This window comes from Epinephelus fuscoguttatus, linkage group LG3 (genome assembly GCF_011397635.1).
Source record: "Epinephelus fuscoguttatus linkage group LG3, E.fuscoguttatus.final_Chr_v1".
NCBI classification, from domain to species: Eukaryota; Metazoa; Chordata; class Actinopteri; order Perciformes; family Serranidae; genus Epinephelus; species Epinephelus fuscoguttatus.
In genome coordinates, this window is record NC_064754.1 from 3554520 (window position 1) to 3572170 (window position 17651).

General features: G+C 44.2%; 1 protein-coding gene across 3 annotated transcripts; it reads right to left on the bottom strand.

Moving 5' to 3' along the window:
* Window positions 1-3916: 3916 nt before the first annotated feature.
* On the bottom strand, window positions 3917-17246 carry zgc:66455 (uncharacterized protein LOC393502 homolog). Of its 3 annotated transcripts, none has more exons than XM_049572491.1 (10): window positions 17081-17246; window positions 16958-16988; window positions 12644-13251; window positions 12034-12469; window positions 9369-9410; window positions 8976-9076; window positions 8788-8849; window positions 6584-6750; window positions 4401-4556; window positions 3917-4303 (listed from the first exon to the last, which is right to left on the bottom strand). In XM_049572491.1, exons 1-10 carry the CDS (start codon window positions 17168-17170, stop codon window positions 3918-3920), a joined length of 2079 nt encoding a protein of 692 aa, XP_049428448.1. In that variant the 5' UTR covers window positions 17171-17246; the 3' UTR covers window position 3917. The 3 variants fall into 3 exon arrangements, with proteins under 3 accessions (XP_049428448.1, XP_049428447.1, XP_049428449.1); XM_049572490.1 differs by having other exon boundaries at window positions 12638-13251; XM_049572492.1 differs by having other exon boundaries at window positions 4104-4242; window positions 12638-13251.
* Between the last annotated feature and the right edge of the window lie 405 nt (window positions 17247-17651).

Here is a 17651-nt window from a genome sequence, read left to right on the forward strand (position 1 = left end):
TATTGTTATATATTATTGGTATTTTATTCAACTTTATTTTTGTATTATTGTCACCGTTGGATTTTATGTTGCCTCATTGAGGTCTTAAAACTTTATATTAATATTTTTATTTTATTTTGTTTTATTTTATTCTGATTAATGCAGACAGGTGCAGTGGAGACAGAAATATTATAATTATTTTCCTTAAAAAAGTAAAGACGCCACACTGCATTAAAAATGTTGCCTAAAGCATCAACTGTCATCACTGTCATATTTTTATTATTACTGATGCAGCTCCTCCTCCTCCTCCTCCTCAGTCCATCCCATGATTTGTGATTCTTCCTGCAAGACGTGAGGAACATTCAGACAAAGATCAGCTAAGAGCAGCAGCTTCTGTCATCGGGTGGTGGGGGAAGCCACCAGGCAGCCGAGCAGATGCTGAGAAAACATCTGGTCCAGAGACGTGGCACTCTCAGCGCTCAACAAGACACACACCTTTGTATATGGCAAGTGTGAGTGTTAAAGCACAAGAAATTGAGGGCAGGAAAAATCAACATTACTACACCATAACCATCAGACCACTCGCCCCAAAATAACCACATAAATAAGACACCTTGAAGCACTCAGATCCATGGCATTTATTAACAAATAAAACAAGTAAACAAGACAACAAAGAGGCTGAGAGGCAGCAGGACCAGGAGCTCCAAGGCACCTCCTCCATGCCAGGTGTGCTGCACCTTTAGTGACCCGTCACAGTCTTTTCAGCCAGGATTGTTCCACAAAGAGCAGCTGTGTTTTTATTGAGACATTTCTGCGTTTCCAGCAGGGACTGTGCCCCAAAACACAGTCTTTTCCTAACCATGAGCAAGTAGTTTTTGTGCCTAAACCTAGGTCTCAATGTATCCGCTAACGTGCATATGTAATGTATGCACGGTTTGCAGAATGGAGTCCAGACGCTGGTGTCGAGATGAAGAGGGAGCTGAGGATCTGGATGTGAAGAGGAGCGGGCTTTTGATGAACTCGTCCTGGGCTCTGGATAAGGTGATCGGAGGTGAATGTGGTGGAGGAGGGCGCAACGATTGCCACCTAAAATGGCCAACACATTCTCACTCATCACACAATGTTTGGTCATGGACTTTCCACATCCACATACAACGTCCAAGGTACCCTGGCTGTGTTGGTTGTTGACGTTCTGGGACACCGTGCCAAGTTCAGCCTGTTACATGCATTGTCTTCTTTCAACATACACTTCCATTTGCACAGGAAAGTTAATATGTACATGCAGTCTCTTTCAAAATAAAAGCACTACGTCGGTTCCTTCAACAACAAACACTCATGGTTGGGTTTAGGGACAGAACAATAGAACAGAGGGTTTGGTTTTAGAATCTTACGGGACGTGAACACTGCCCTCTCAGGTGAAAGTCAGTGTTTGTTGCACCCATCACGATGGGTCTAATCGCCAAAGACTTTTCACATTTCTCATGCTGATGTGCACATGTAAATAAATATTCTTTCTCTCAGAACGAGTCTCTCCTGAATGATTGAGCAGGTCGTCAGAGTTCATCAGAAAATGAACTTTAACTTAACATAAAAAACAAAACATGATTCCGACTATCCATTAATGTGTGGTTAATTCTCTGAGCTATAAAACGCTCACGGGTGGCAGCATTAAGGAACCAAAGGTGGTAACGAGAAAGCCTTGTTTTTTTTTAAGCAGAGAGCAGCTGAAGGAACAAGCACCCTGTAATAAAGCAGAGTAAGGTCAGCAGACTCCCCATGTGACAGCACAGCGCCCTGGATTAGCTGCTGTAAGCCTATTAAAGTGGTTTGGACTAGGTGGGCCAGCACACACTACACTTCACTCCCTGCACACAGCCATGCAGGGTGGCCAGTTTGAAACTGGGAGGTCACAGGTCCACAACAGGCTGTGTGTCCTGCTGGAGTGTCCTTGAGCCAGAGAGACACTCCGTGTAATCAGAGACACTCCTGAATTTAAATGTGACATCATGGAGCCAGATATTCAAACAGAAGAAAAGGGCAACAACAGACAAAACTTATTTTTCCCCGTTTTTCAGCACCCACACTGCTGTCTCCAACTGCCTTCATCATATGGGACATTTACTCTTAAGAAGAGAAGATAGAGTATGAGTCTAAAACGGTCCAGGTTTTTAATTGTGTCTTTGTGAGGTGAAAATTCTCTGTTGGTTCATCAATACCACGAGAGGCTGTACGCAAAATCATTTGATCCACTGATCAGAGTTGGAAATATAGAGAGCTACGTGGAGCTCACTTCACTGAAAGAGAGAGAGAAGCTCCACAGGACGCCTCATTAGAAAAATGTAGCTGGAGCCAGGGGCGTAAATATAGACAGTGTGGGCCGTGCAGTTGCACCGGGGCCCATGGGATTGGGCACCAATCTGTGATGCACCACAGAAGGCCATTCCTGCCAGCTGCCATCAACCTGCACGAGTGTCAGCAGCTCTGAGTCAGTATGCTGGCATTTGGACTTTTTTCACCTACTACATTTATACTTCATAATTATCTACTGGGTGCTATAATTCAACTGTGTAATATCTTTCACCGCTTGTATGTGATACCTCTTGTATCAACGGTTCAGGCTGCTGCTGCTGGTGGTGTAATGGTGTGGGGGAGATTTTCTTAGTACCAACTGAGCATGGTTTAAACACCACAGCTAGGGCTGCTCGATTAATTGAATTTTAATCTAGATTACGATTTGGGCTTTCAACAATTATGAGAACAACGTAATCGACATAAAACGATTATGCGCTTCTTGTCAGTTTACTTTCGCTGTCTGCGTTGCAAATCAAACGCACCCGGGAGACACGTATGCACAATACTGCCCCCTCCCCTCCTCTCCTCTTTTCATGCACGAGCCAGTCAAGTAGGTGAGCTACGAGTAATGTGAGGGGCAGGTGATCGCGGAAGATTTCAAAAACAGCATGGTTGGTCTGTGTGTGTGTGTGTGCGCGCGCATCGGGCCTGAACTCCAGCGTGCGCGATGCAGAGAGCAGAGGAGAATTTTAAATGCGCATGTAGAGACAGAAATGACATGCTATCATGTAAACAATGTAAGTCATCATGTGCGCCGCATGATCGTGATATCAATTTTGACCAAAATAATCGTGATTATTATTTTTTCCATAATCGAGCAGCCCTAACCACAGCCTACCTGAGTATTGTTGCTGAGCGTGTCCATCCCTTTATGACCACAGTGTACCCATCTTCTGATGGCTACTTCCAGCAGGATAACGCACCATGTCACAAAGCTCACATCATCTCAAACATGACAATGAGTTCACTGTACTCCAATGGCCTCCACAGTCACCAGATCTCAGTCCAATAGAGCACCTTTGGGATGTGCTGGAACGGGAGATTCTCATCATGGATCAACTGGGTGATGTCATCATGTCAATATGGACCAACATTTCTGAGGAATGTTTCCAGCACCTTGTTGAATCTGTGACACCAAGAATTAAAAAGGGGTCCAACCTGGTACCAGCAAGGTGTACCTAATAAAGTGGCCAGTAATTGTATACATAAAAAAAAAAAAAACCTTAAAAAAAATTGTCATGAGATGCAGCCTCAGTCTGGTCGTTTGTTTTTGTCATCCTCAGCTGAGGTTCTGCCAATATGTCTACCCTACGAGACGGCACCTCAGATCAACTCGCCAATCCGGCTCTGTGTGTCTAAACACTCGCAGCTTGTTGGCAAAACGGCCCAACATTCGCCGAAAATCTGGCAGTGTAAAAGGGGCTTTTGTCTTCTGGTACAGTAAAGGGCAAAAACAGAAAGCCAAGACAGCAGAAGACATGCAGCTTAGTTGTGACTTTAATTCAACAGATTCCAAACGACAGTATCAGACAAAGAGAAAGTAAACTAAATGAAAAGAGGTTTTAATGAGTTCATGTGTCAGCTGTTCACACCTTCCCGCCCTCCTGCGGCTGCATGTAGCTGTCCAGCGGCAGCAGCGAGCTGAAGCGCAGCAGTGGCAGCTCCACGGCCGGGCAGCGCTCCTTCACCTGAGGCCAGCCTTCCCTGAAGCCACGGGCAGGTGGAGGTGGGGGGGGCAGGTCAGGGTCAGCGGGGTTGGAGTAGCCGTCATCATCATGATGATGGTTGCTGTTGTTGTTGCCGTCCGAAGGAGACATGCTGTCGCTGCTGTGGCACCGAACCAAGAAGGCCCCCCGGTGGTGACGGTGGTACAGCAAGCCGGCCGCCGCCAGCAGCATCAGGATGAGGGAGCTGAGCAGGAAGAAAAGCACGTAGACGCCTTTAGTCTCAGCAGACAAGCCTGAGCTGCAACCTGCAGGCAAACAACAGGAAGTGAGCAGCTGTTCACCTCTGGACTCCTTTAAATGTGTTGAGCGTAAATAAAGCAGTGCGGCTGAGAGTTCGTTAACCTGCAGGCTTCACGTCCACACACACAGTCCCTCCTGACCCCAGGCGCGACTTATCCTGGAAGCCCGGCCTGCAGCGACACGAGTACGAACCGAACCAGTTCACACAGTCTGCGTTAACGTCACACAGCACCAGCTGAGTCCCACACTCGTTTACATCTGAAACACACAGACAGAGACAGAGATGACTCCTGATAACATGACAGCTCGTTAGTTAATATTCACATCCAACCGCTTATCCTGTTAGGGCTCCCAGGGGGCTGGAGCCTATCCCAGCCGACACTGGGCGAGAGGCAGGGTTCACCCTGGACAGGTCACCAGACTATCACAGGGCTGACACATAGAGACAGACAACCATTCACACTCACATTCACACCTACGGACAATTTAGAGTCACCAATTAACCTGCGTGTCTTTGGACTGTGGGAGGAAGCTGGAGCACCTGGAGGAAACCCACGCTGACACACGGAGAACATGCAAACTCCGCACAGAAGGGAGATCAGCTGTGGACAGAATCTGTCTGTCCACAGCTGATCTCACAAACTACCGGACATTCACAATTGTTGAAAAACCTGTTTTATATGTCACTAGCCCTTTTTAAACAGGAGTTGTGCAAATTTGCAGGAAAGCCCAATCAGTCTTTTTTCAGCATTGGCAGTATAAAAACAAAATCGGGGAGTGCAGCAAAATGCCGCCTACCTACTTTTGTTTATACAGAGGGGCATGAGCAAGTAACAAAACGTGTAGCTCAGCGTGTGGCGTAAACAGTGACGTACGTCGCTGTTCTGGCTGTTGAGCCCCAAATGCTCTTACACAAATCGAATTACGGCCAGTCGAGCAGTCCCCCGCCGCTCCTGCTGTTGTGGTCGTTCACTTTTTTCTTCACATTATTTAACTGACTTGCGCCTTGCTCCAAGGGAAGCCACGGCAGGCCCGTCCTTCACTGTCCCCGTCATCTGACGGTTAATGGCCTCTTCGTTTGCGAGGACAAGGAGGGCGCGCAATTCCTTGTCTCCCCAGTTGCTCATCTTTACAGTGTCTGTCAGGTTTGTGTTTCCCTCTTGCTACTAGCTGCTCGCTAATTCCTGCTATCAGCTGTTTCCTGTTTGTCCACCGCCAGTGGGTCACATGTGCGGCGTCATCAACAGCCCCTCCCGTGGCGGAAGGGCACCTCGTTCTTTTAAAACCAAAAAAGGTTCCGCCAATATATTTACCCCTAAGCGGTGGAAAATTGGGCACCTTGGATCAACTTGCCAATCCAGCTCTGTGTGTCTAAACGCTCGCAGCTCGCCGGCAAAATGGAACAACACTCGCTGAAAATCTGGCAGTGTAAAAGGGGCTATTGACTGCTGACTCCTCCCTCCTCTTAACTGGTCACTAGAGGTGCACGTTTTCCGATATAGTCTCAGCTGAAAACAACGAGCCTTCTAAACTGCAGCATCTACAGATTATTTCCATACCTGATAAGTTATTTTCCACTAACACAGTTAGGCATGATATGAAAAGAATGAGTCCCTGTTTTTATCTTCGCCACCCAGCTCGCAATCTAGCTGCCATGTCTGCGACCTTTTGCTCCGTCCAGAACTTGATCTGCTTTGTGCAACGCACTGTGACTACGTCAAAAATAGATGAGATGTGTATTTTTCTGGGACGCTTTTGAAATGCGTTGCGCATCTGCTGGAATCATCTAAAGTGGCCACGATCAGCTCAGGCGACCTCCTGGCAGAGATCTGCGGTCTCATTTATAAACACTGCGAACACACAAAACTTTGACCCATGCTTACGAGGTAGAAGACGGGAAATTGACGACACAAGTGGTGATGTGGAAGACTGGTTGTAGAAACTGTTGAATATTTTTAGCATGGATGCCACGCATTGTTTCATAAATGAGACAACTTGACTGAGCATGCTCCTCTAGTGCAGATCATGTTTTAACCTGCTCTGAGGAGGCCCAGTTCCATTTGTCTTTCTGTCTGTTCATTAGTGCTTTCTCAGAATTACTCAGCGGATTTTGATAAAATTGGGAGGAAAGTTTACTGTGTGCTGAGGAAAAACTGATTCATGGTGCAGTTTGTAAATTTTCACTCATTCACTCTAAAACAGGTACAAGATTAATACTTAGTGTCCTCAAATTAACTGCCACACGTCCACTCTGTTTCAGACTGAAGGTTTGAGCCCTGCTGTACCTGCAGTCGACAGGGACATGATGAAAGCTTCCCTGTGGTTTCCTCGGGTGCCGACGCCTGTGGCAGTGAGGCCCTTCAGGGCGTAGTGGACGCTCTTGTGGACCTGCAGACCTCTGGGCCCCTGTCCAATCTGCAGCCAGATGATGTACAGCACTCCTGCACTCAGCCTGCACACACACAGATCCAGGATGAGCTCAGAACAGCTCACATGTCAACACATACAGTACAGGCCAAAAGTTTGGACACACCTTCTCATTCAATGCGTTTTCTTTATCGTCATGACTATTTACATTGTAGATTCTCACTGAAGGCATCAAAACTATGAATGAACACATGTGGAGTTATGTACTTAACAAAAAAAGGTGAAATAACTGAAAACATGTTTTATATTCTAGTTTCTTCAAAATAGCCACCCTTTGCTCTGATTACTGCTTTGCACACTCTTGGCATTCTCTCCATGAGCTTCAAGAGGTAGTCACCTGAAATGGTTTTCCAACAGTCTTGAAGGAGTTCCCAGAGGTGTTTAGCACTTGTTGGCCCCTTTGCCTTCACTCTGCGGTCCAGCTCACCCCAAACCATCTCCATTGGGTTCAGGTCCGGTGACTGTGGAGGCCAGGTCATCTGCCGCAGCACTCCATCACTCTCCTTCTTGGTCAAATAGCCCTTACACAGCCTGGAGGTGTGTTTGGGGTCATTGTCCTGTTGAAAAATAAATGATGGTCCAACTAAACGCAAACCGGATGGGATGGCATGTCGCTGCAGGATGCTGTGGTAGCCATGCTGGTTCAGTGTGCCTTCAATTTTGAATAAATCCCCAACAGTGTCACCAGCAAAACACCCCCACACCATCACACCTCCTCCTCCATGCTTCACAGTGGGAACCAGGCATGTGGAATCCATCCGTTCACCTTTTCTGCGTCTCACAAAGACACGGCGGTTGGAACCAAAGATCTCAAATTTGGACTCATCAGACCAAAGCACAGATTTCTACTGGTCTAATGTCCATTCCTTGTGTTTCTGGGCCCAAACAAATCTCTTCTGCTTGTTGCCTCTCCTTAGCAGTGGTTTCCTAGCAGCTATTTGACCATGAAGGCCTGATTCGCGCAGTCTCCTCTTAACAGTTGTTCTAGAGATGGGTCTGCTGCTAGAACTCTGTGTGGCATTCATCTGGTCTCTGATCTGAGCTGCTGTTAACTTGCCATTTCTGAGGCTGGTGACTCGGATGAACTTATCCTCAGAAGCAGAGGTGACTCTTGGTCTTCCTTTCCTGGCTCGGTCCTCATGTGTGCCAGTTTCGTTGTAGCGCTTGATGGTTTTTGTGACTCCACTTGGGGACACATTTAAAGTTTTTGCAATTTTCCGGACTGACTGACCTTCATTTCTTAAAGTAATGATGGCCACTCGTTTTTCTTTAGTTAGCTGATTGGTTCTTGCCATAATATGAATTTTAACAGTTGTCCAATAGGGCTGTCGGCTGTGTATTAACCTGACTTCTGCACAACACAACTGATGGTCCCAACCCCATTGATAAAGCAAGAAATTCCACTAATTAACCCTGATAAGGCACACCTGTGAAGTGGAAACCATTTCAGGTGACTACCTCTTGAAGCTCATGGAGAGAATGCCAAGAGTGTGCAAAGCAGTAATCAGAGCAAAGGGTGGCTATTTTGAAGAAACTAGAATATAAAACATGTTTTCAGTTATTTCACCTTTTTTTGTTAAGTACATAACTCCACATGTGTTCATTCATAGTTTTGATGCCTTCAGTGAGAATCTACAACGTAAATAGTCATGAAAATAAAGAAAACGCATTGAATGAGAAGGTGTGTCCAAACTTTTGGCCTGTACTGTACTTAAGATCAGACCTCGAGTTCAGGTTGCTTTGCACACTGCTTTAGATGTGAAGTAATTCCTGAGAGACGATGGAGCTTCGTTTCACAACATGTTTCCTTGATTCCTCTTTTCTTGCTCCTCTCATCACATCTTTGAGATACTAAGATACAAGGAGAGGATGCAAGTGAAGGAAACAAGGCAAACAGTGAGAGTGAAACATTCAGGGAATTAAACGTGAGCAGAGTTGTACAACCTGACTGATATTTGTTTTGGTGGACTTTGATTTCTTTTCACTGCACAGCTTAAACTCTGTGTGCTTCTCTCTCTGATTCAAATGTATTGAAGTTCCAGCAGTGCTGTGGGTCTGTTACCTTTTTATTCTTTTTGGGGTCATGAACAGCGGCGTCTGCAGAGCCTCCAGCTGCTTACTGATCTACAGAAACACAACAGCTTCACTGCATCTTCAGGCATCAGTGACGCCCTCAGTTCTTTATAATAATCTTAATTCTCCTCTACATTAAGCAGGTTCAGTGTCTTTGCTTTGCTGTCATCAACATACCAAAGCCTGCACTGAGAGCAGCAGTGACCAGGCCTGGTTGTCCCAGGACTCCTTCAAATCCGGACTGAAGTTCACTTCAACGGTCACTTCAAACAGGTGATCTGTAAGAATCATGACTGTGTGTCAAAGTACCAAACCAAAGCATCAACAGCACAATAATGCTAAAGCACGCTGCACAGTGTTTCAATACAGTCTGACGAACACCTCGACACTGCTCAGGTAAATTCATCTGAACATCTGAGCATCTGAGCATCATCAGTCTGATTCAGATACCACAGATTTTGTCAGTTTAGCACAGAATATGTTGAAGATCATGCACAGTCCTGGAAAATAGAAGACATTTTTATGGATAAACATTCTTGTGAGGTTGAACATTACCAGTCTGATACTCACCGCCAGGAAGGTGTGGAATTTCAGAGTGATTTCGAATGTTGACTACAAGAAAGAGACACACAGTCAAACAGATTTAAGATGTAAATGATACATGACATGTGCAATATGTTTTTGCAAAGACAGGCTTCAGTTGTCCAACTACGCTCTCGTCAAGGCCACCAGACTCCATCAGGAGAAACAGACTAACTGATGGAGGCAGCGGTCGACCAGCAGCTCCTGCGTTCAGCAGTGTTAAATGACTGTTTTCCTTGATGCAGTCTGCTTTCAAGAGAGTGATACAACAGCTTCTGTACCCTGTGTGAAAATGCTTTCTGACAGCAAAGTAAAGCAGTGAATTTTTTTTTAATATAGCGTACACTGAAACTGTTATTGATTATGTTCGGTGGCTAAAGCACATTTTGGTGGTACTCCTGCTGCTTCTCCAAACTGGGGCCGTGCAGACTGCCCACTGTGTTTAACACGTTGACTTTGAATAAGTGCCTTATACAACTCTACTTCAAAACATCCAAACTACCCCTTTAACTTTAGGAAATGATGTGTTGCTGCTGCAAAATTGTGACACAGTGATGCTCTAATGATGGCCCAGGGCAGGGTCGCCAACCTTCACGATCAAAGACATTTGATCGTGAACTCATTTTTGGCCAAAAAAATAATAATTTGTCCAGAGCCTCAAAGGTTTGGTGCCTTTAAGTGTAAATCAGCCTATTAACATCACTAACAGGTCTAAATGAGCATTAATAACTGTGTGTTACTACAAGGTGGCTTCTCTGCAATGGCCATTTATGAATATTTGGTACTTTAACTCTGCAGCATTGGGGGTTGAAAGTTGTTCATGCACCTTTAAATGCTCAATTTTCTCCGAGACTTTTCTCCATCATAGATTTGGAATCATCAGACAGCCCAGCAAGACTCAAAACTAGCCACCGCTATTTAGAGGAAAAGGCACCAGGCCGCAGACGCATGACGCACATTTCAGTTGACGAAATGTTCAAAAAAATTTTTAATTTAGTCATCGGACCACGTATTTTTACAGTTGAGGAGGATGTGAGAATCACTTTAGACCTTCAACAATGACAAATGGAAATTAAAAATAATAATTATTGCTGCTGCGCAGCGATGGGTCGGGTCCAGGCATTTTTAGGCAATTCTGAGCGACAAGCAGAAGAACTGGAAGACATTTAGGAATTTAGCAACACAATCTGCCTTTTGCATCAGCTGAGGTTTGAACTCACAACCTCTGAGACTAAGAATCAATTTCTATCTCACTGAGCTAATTAGTCAGTGACAATTCATGTGTAGCTTCACAAATTGACTAAGCCAGACGTGCAGGTTTAGCAGCCGTCCATGCATGGAAAAGCAGATTTCAAACCACTGTAAAAAATTCAGTTATCCAAACAAAAATCTGAAAATACACATATTGCATCTAGACAGCATGGAGATGTTGGTAATTTGTTTGTAACAATGATTGATTTGCTCCATAAGTGAAAAACTGATGTTTAAAATTGCCATTTTTACATTGACTCCAATTGTTCACATTAGAGCAAAATTCAAAATGCTGTCAAAAATTCAGTTTCTGAGATAAAATTCTGAAATGTGCCACACATCATCTACCATGACTCTAGAATTTTGTCTTTTTTTTCATGAACATTGAAGATTTATTTAGCAAGAATTTGCATGTATATGTTTACAGTACCGTTTACAGTCAAACATTTTGATGCACTGTAGGCTCAATTTTTGACAAATCAAAAATCTGAGAAACAGTTTTCCATCCGACAATCTGAAGATGCTCTGTAGCAAGTTTGGTGTCAACTGAGCAAAAAATTGTGGGAGGAGATAGGTTTAAGAAGTTTTACAGTTTTTGAAAAAAACAGAGTGATGAACTTCATAATTTTTAATAGGTTTAAATGTGCAAAAGTTTCTTCAGTATTGGGGCTACAGTTTGATGAAAGTTGTGAAGTTGTAGCACGTATGGTTGATTTGTTATGAATTTTCAAAGTTTTGAACTTTAGACGCTTGCTGTAGCGCCACCATCAGGACTATTGGCTTGAGTTTACAGCTGAGGATATCTGGCATGAGACTGGACCTTTGTGCAAAGTTTGGTGAGTTTTCACCCATGGGAAGTATGATTTCCTCGGAAGAAGAAGAAGAAGAAGAAGAAGAAGAAGAAGAAGAAGAACTAGGATTACAATAGTGTCCTGGCAGCTTAGGCTCTGCAGCCATAGGCACAGCCCACACCTGGTCTAGGGTACCAGGTGGCACAGCGACTATTTTCCAGTTTGCAATGAAAATAAGTTGATTCACACTGGGATTTTATGGTGGTTTGTTTGACCCATCAACCTCCCTGTCTGCCCATCCTATGCAGACTTTCTCGCTCTTTACTCCACAGTAGTTTCACCGAGCATCAAAAAATGCAGCCACCCGATGTGTCTGATAGTAGGCACTACAGGCTGCCTCTGTACGTGTCCAACCAAGCATCAGCTGTGTTTGACAAGTTGGGAGTGAGTCCAAGTTGGTTAGAGAGAATCCACCTGACCTCACAGCTGAGACTCAAAATGACATTTTGAAGCGTTGAATCAAAAGTGTGACGGTAAGTTTGAGCGTCCATCAGAAGCTCATGTGAAACACCTAGATGACAGAGTGAATTCACAAACACAAATGTACTCACAGTTCCCTCTGTGGTCCGACAGTGGCTCCACCATGTTGGGGTGAGGATGAGTCTGCTCAGTCTCGTCTGGTTCTGGTGCCTCAGAGGGGGCAGGAAGCTCGTTGGAGGCCTTGCCGACCTCTGTCCTGTCCTCACCATCTGCAGACCTCTCCTGCTCTGACAGGCGCTCCTCCTCTGTAACAGCAGCTTCCTCTGGATGTGTTGAAGCTTCCTCTACATTAGCCGTTGGGCTGCCTGTGGTGGGTTCGAGCTGCTGGTTCTGACCATCGTGTTGCTGCTGTAGAGACTCTGGAGGGACGGCTGAGTCAGACCGGCTTGAAGGGGATTGAGTGGCACCTCTTCCTGATCGAGAGGTCCCCTGTGTGGATGCTGGCTCTGTGGGCGTGGCTGTGGATGCGTAGACGTGGCTGTGGTTCTCCTGGTGGCTTTCACCCACCTGAGAGAAGACAGAGAATGGAAGAATTTCTAAATGCTCTCTGGTGTTTACGAGCAGACCAAAACAAAGTACAGATAAATACTAAAGAGAACTTTCACGTCACACATCACTTGACTTGTTGTTATATGTTGTTAATATTGATTAGTGCAGCATAAACAGCGTCCTTACTCCCACCTCAGAGTCTGCAGCCTCCTCGGACTCCCAGGGCCGCTCTGCCACCCTGGCTGACGATTGACCATAATAATCATACATGAGATCAGAGTCTGCAGGTGACGGATGCTCTGACTCCATCTGTTCATTCATAACAAGTTCATTGAAGTCCACGAGTCCAGCAGATGGCTCTGACTTCCTGTTTGTCTCTGTCAATCCCTCCTGTGGGTTGTAAACCACCGGCGGTCCAAAGGCCTGGTAACGGCCGTAGAAGCCCCTGTAGGGCGGACTGGGCCAGCCGCCGATCAGCAGCACCACATACAGAGTGTTGGAGGAGGAGGTGTACTTGGCCTCCCGCCAGCACTTCTGCAGGACCTTGTGACCCCTGAAGTGCCCGACAGGCTCGTCCACGTGGACCTGGTCCTCTTTGAGGTGGCAGGCGTCGTCAGGGGTCAGGTCCTCCAGGTGGAGATGGACTCTCTTTCCAGGATCCACCTGGATGGTCCAGTTGCACCACAGAGGCGGGTTGGAGCACAGGTAGTCCGGGGAGAAGAACTCGCCGGTGTCGCCGTGCAGCAGCTGGTGGCAGCTCCGCAGGGCGAAGAAGGCGCTGCCATCACCTCTGTGTCCATCTGAGGAAGAGACAGAGCAACTGTAGACAAACACACCAGTGGTTCCACGTGTCTCAAGACAAACACAAGTTGTGTTATACATCATCTCTAATGTTCAGGTTCAGTAAACCCTCAAGGTCACTGGTTTCACTTTATCTTATAGTATACAGCAGGGGCGTCAAACATTTGGCCCACGGGCCAGCGTCGGCCCTCCAAAGGGTCCAATCTGACCCACTGGATGACTTTGTACATCTGATACTGATGCACTTGTGAAGGCTGAGAGGTGTCAGGTTTTAGGAGCAATTTTAAAGGGACAGTGCACCCAAAAATGAAAATTCAGCCATTATCTACTCACCCATATGCCGAGGGAGGCTCAGGTGAAGTTTTAGAGTCCTCACAACACTTGCAGAGATCCAAGAGGAGACCGTGAGACATGGGCACCGCGTTCACATGAGACCAGTGAAAGCATGTGAACACACATGAACGCGGTGCCCATGTCTCACGGAGAGGTAGTCAGAGCTGCAGGCTACAGTGAGGCTAAAAACAGAGTTCAAATGAGGTTTTTACAAACAACTTTTCATGTCGGGGCTTCAGGACACTTGGATCACTACGGACGAGCAGTATGGAGATATTTTGTGGTTTCAATTACGTGTTTTTGGACGTTTGAATCTGGGGCGCCGTCAGCCTCCATTAGGTGGAGTTGTGTTGCTACCTCCTCTCCCCTTGGATCTCTGCAAGTGATGTGAGGACTCTAAAACTTCACCTGAGCCTCCCTCGGCATATGGGTGAGTAGATAATGGCTGAAGTTTCATTTTGGGTGCACTATCCCTTTAAACGGTTTAAAATGCTGCTTCAGAGGCTTTTCACACCGACCAGAATACAGCACCCTGAAAGAACAGCGAATATTTGTTGTGGTCACATGTTAAGATATTAAGCATTGTGCAACATAAACCAGCAGCTTTAGTACAAAAAAAATCTGTATCTGACTTTAAACGTAAAACAGTATTGGTAGAACCTGTTGCCAAGGCACTGCTAAAGCTTTAGATTTATAAATGCTTTGTAAGGAAGGAGATAACTAAACCTGCTTCCTCAACAGCTTCCACTTTAGTTTGGTGTGGCGATGCCAGCAGTAAAACACAGGAGGGGAAATGTATGGAAAAATGCACATGTAATGACAGCGAGTAGTCGACTGTCTGAATGTGGAAAACTGAGGCATATTATTAAAGTTGCACCTGTTTTTCTTGAGACATCTCAGGCTGTTCATTATCTGTTTTGTAAATGGATTGATGCTTTCAGAATGTGCTCGAAAAGGAAAAAATTCTAGCCGTTGTTATTTTTAGTTTATTTTGCAATGGTTTTACTGGTCCAGTGCACTGGAGATCAAATTGGGCTGCGTGTGGCCCATGAACTGAAATGAGTCGACACCCATGATATACAGAATTGTACCATAATACATAGTTTTATATTTCTGAAACGTAACATACTAGTTTGAACATTGTATTGTAGCATAATGCACATTTTTATTTTTATTTTATTTACCTAATCATACACTTCTTAATTTCATACTATTATTTTACTTTCTTATTCTCTATCTTTTTACATCAGAGCGAACGTATTTCTGATTCTGATTAAAAACTTGGAGAGACTTTTGTTTTTTAGTGTTCATGGACAGTCAACATGTGGAGGACTGGTTTAAAAAATCTTTTGCAAACTTCCCAAATGTGAAAGTTGCATGAACAGCAACATATTATATGCAGGAAATGTCCAAATTCACATTCTCCTCATGATTTCTGCTCAGTCTTTTGTTCTTTAAGTTTCTGAATCATGTAAAATATAGCGCTTTTATAAGACAACATTCTCATTGTCAACAAATCCCAAAAAGAAAACAACAAAACCAACAACATGTCTGCCCGTCTCTCAGCACTTTCTGTTCAGCTCCAAAGCCATTGGTTCCTACTGAAAATGTAAATATTTAAAACTAATATTTTGCACAATGTTCAACAGTTTGAAACATAACCACATTAAGTATTCATTGTTTTGTTTTTTTTGGAGAACTGCATTGTGGTCAGGGTGGAAAAACTCCGCTACTGTCAGAAAAAAAATCTGAAATTTGTCTTGTGTCCCAGGACACACATAAACACAAAACAAAATTTAACAAAATCCTACAACAAACACTACAAATCATCACAGACATTACAAAAAGTGAATGCAGTGCAAACATATTGCTCATTATCCATGAAGCCACACACTGATTTAACAAGTTGACAGACTGAGGAAGAGATGAGCTCCTCAACCTGTTCAGGGGTCAGACGTAATATTACCAGACAGAGACAACGTTCTTTTAGTATACGCAGCTTGGAAACTTGACTCAAGCTCTTGAGTCACAGTCTTTGAGCAAATACGCCAAGATGAACAGAGAGACAGCTGCACAATGCACTGACTCCATGCTGCAAATCAGAGATTGAAAAAAAAACAACAGCAGGATCTGTTTGTTTGCTTTGAATGACCTCAGCCTCCTGAGAAAGTAAATACATTTCACATGAAGTTGCACACTAAATATCACTCTTATTCTGAATATGACACGGGTCATGTTAGCAGCGTGTTCCATTTAGATATTCTGAATTTAGCATTTTCTGATAAAGACACGTGGGACATGCCGGTATTATTCCGGTTATAGCTGCGTTATTTATACAGCCCACACAGAATATGCGTCTCACCTTTTTACTGCAGTTTCTAGTCTGTTTCTGGTTGGTGCTGCGCATTGTCATGGATGTGTTGTGCACACACTAACTCACTAACAGTTTGCAAGGCTGTGAGTTGAGATGCCCAAAGGAAAGCCCACATGTCAAGAAAGTGGTTGAAGGAATGAAAGACGGAGGCTGTGCACCTTTCTCTGTTTTCACATAATAAACGACATGTTAATCAGAGTACGCACGGCTGCATGTGAACAGGAATATTAGTGGAGTAATCATTTTTGTTAGCCGTGTAAACAGCTTAGTAGGAAAATTGTCTTTTTCGGAATAAGGGCAAAAAACAGAATATTTGGTGCATGTAAACACAGGCACTGTTTAACCCTTTCTTGAAACCTAGGCCGGTTCTGGCCCACAGGCCGTATGTTTAACAACCCTGATCTAACTCGATGCAACAAAAGAGGAACTAGTTTTTGAATGTAAGGACAGCAAGTGAATGTAAAAGTCAAAGTACAGGTTTACAGGTGTGTGTGGAAGCAAGAGGAAAAGTTGAAACTTAAAGGAATGCTCGTAGGTGTTCCGGTCGTTTACTTGTCAATAATGCTTTGGTGTTAATGAGTTTGGCCTCTAATGTTAGGAAAAGCAGTTTTATTTATGAAGAGTTGAGGCTGCTGTTATCCTTTATTCTTCTATAGTCGATATTTTCACACGTTCATTGTGTTTTAGATGTTAATTTTAAAAACAGGTGACAAATACACAAAGGGAAGGGATCAACAGTGTCAGTTTTTGGTTAACATGAGCATGGTATATACTGAAATCTGCACTAGGGTTGGGGACTTTTAACTTTAGTTGATGCTTTTTAAAAAATAAACAAGTTTTATTGACATAGTCTCTACAGATCCTTTTATACAGAGTCTGTTTATTTTACCTTCACAGGTCTGCTAATAATCCTGAGCTTTTTTTAAATGCACGCAGAAGAAGAGTAAAGACATTCACATTTAAAATCACAAGAAAAACACCTGATGCTTAATTCTCACCTGGAGGCTTGTTGGCGTCTTCTCTGTTCACCTACAAACACAAGAAAGCAAAACACACACACACACTTATGTTGCACCAGTTTCACAGTCTTGACACACAACAAGCTGATTTCACAGCCTTACCTGTGAGTCACAGTGTTTCCACAATACGCCAAATATCAGCAGAAATATGAGCAGCACACTTTTAAAGCTGAAGCTATTCTTTTGTGGCATTTTACCACCAACTACAGCTTTGTCTGTTAAACTCCTTAAACGTGTGAAAAGATCAAGTTGAGCGTCACAGCTTCTGTTAAACTGCTGTTTTCTTTTCCTGTGTGAGCAGCTGAAATTCATCAGTTAGCTGATTGGGTTTGCTATCGGTGGATGTTAGTATCAGATTCGTCCACCAGAGGTCCCTGATGTGTTTTACAGCAAGTGTTTCCATGTACACCTCAGGTAAAAGCTTCAAGCTTACGATACAGTTCATGCAACAGCAGAAAATGCACTTTACACTTATAAAACACACAGATGCACCAGCTGTTTGTTTCCGCAACTGTCCACAGAAAGAAAGTGTTGTAGAGAGGGGCATGGATAAGATGACGGATATCAAAAAGTATTATATCAAAAGTCTCTATCTAGCACTGCTAATCAAAATACTACTTCTACTGCTACTAATAATTATTATAATAATAATAATAGTAATCCATAACCATCC

Excerpts from the sequence above, each read along its gene's own strand:
- zgc:66455 (XM_049572490.1), bottom strand. The coding sequence starts at position 17,170 with ATGCCACAAAAGAATAGCTTCAGCTTTAAAAGTGTGCTGCTCATATTT. Across the intron at positions 9,411-12,033 it reads GTCGGACCACAGAGGGAACT|TCAACATTCGAAATCACTCT; the intron begins GTGAGTACATTT and ends TCTTTCTTGTAG. Across the intron at positions 8,850-8,975 it reads TGCTCTCAGTGCAGGCTTTG|ATCAGTAAGCAGCTGGAGGC; the intron begins GTATGTTGATGA and ends GTGTTTCTGTAG.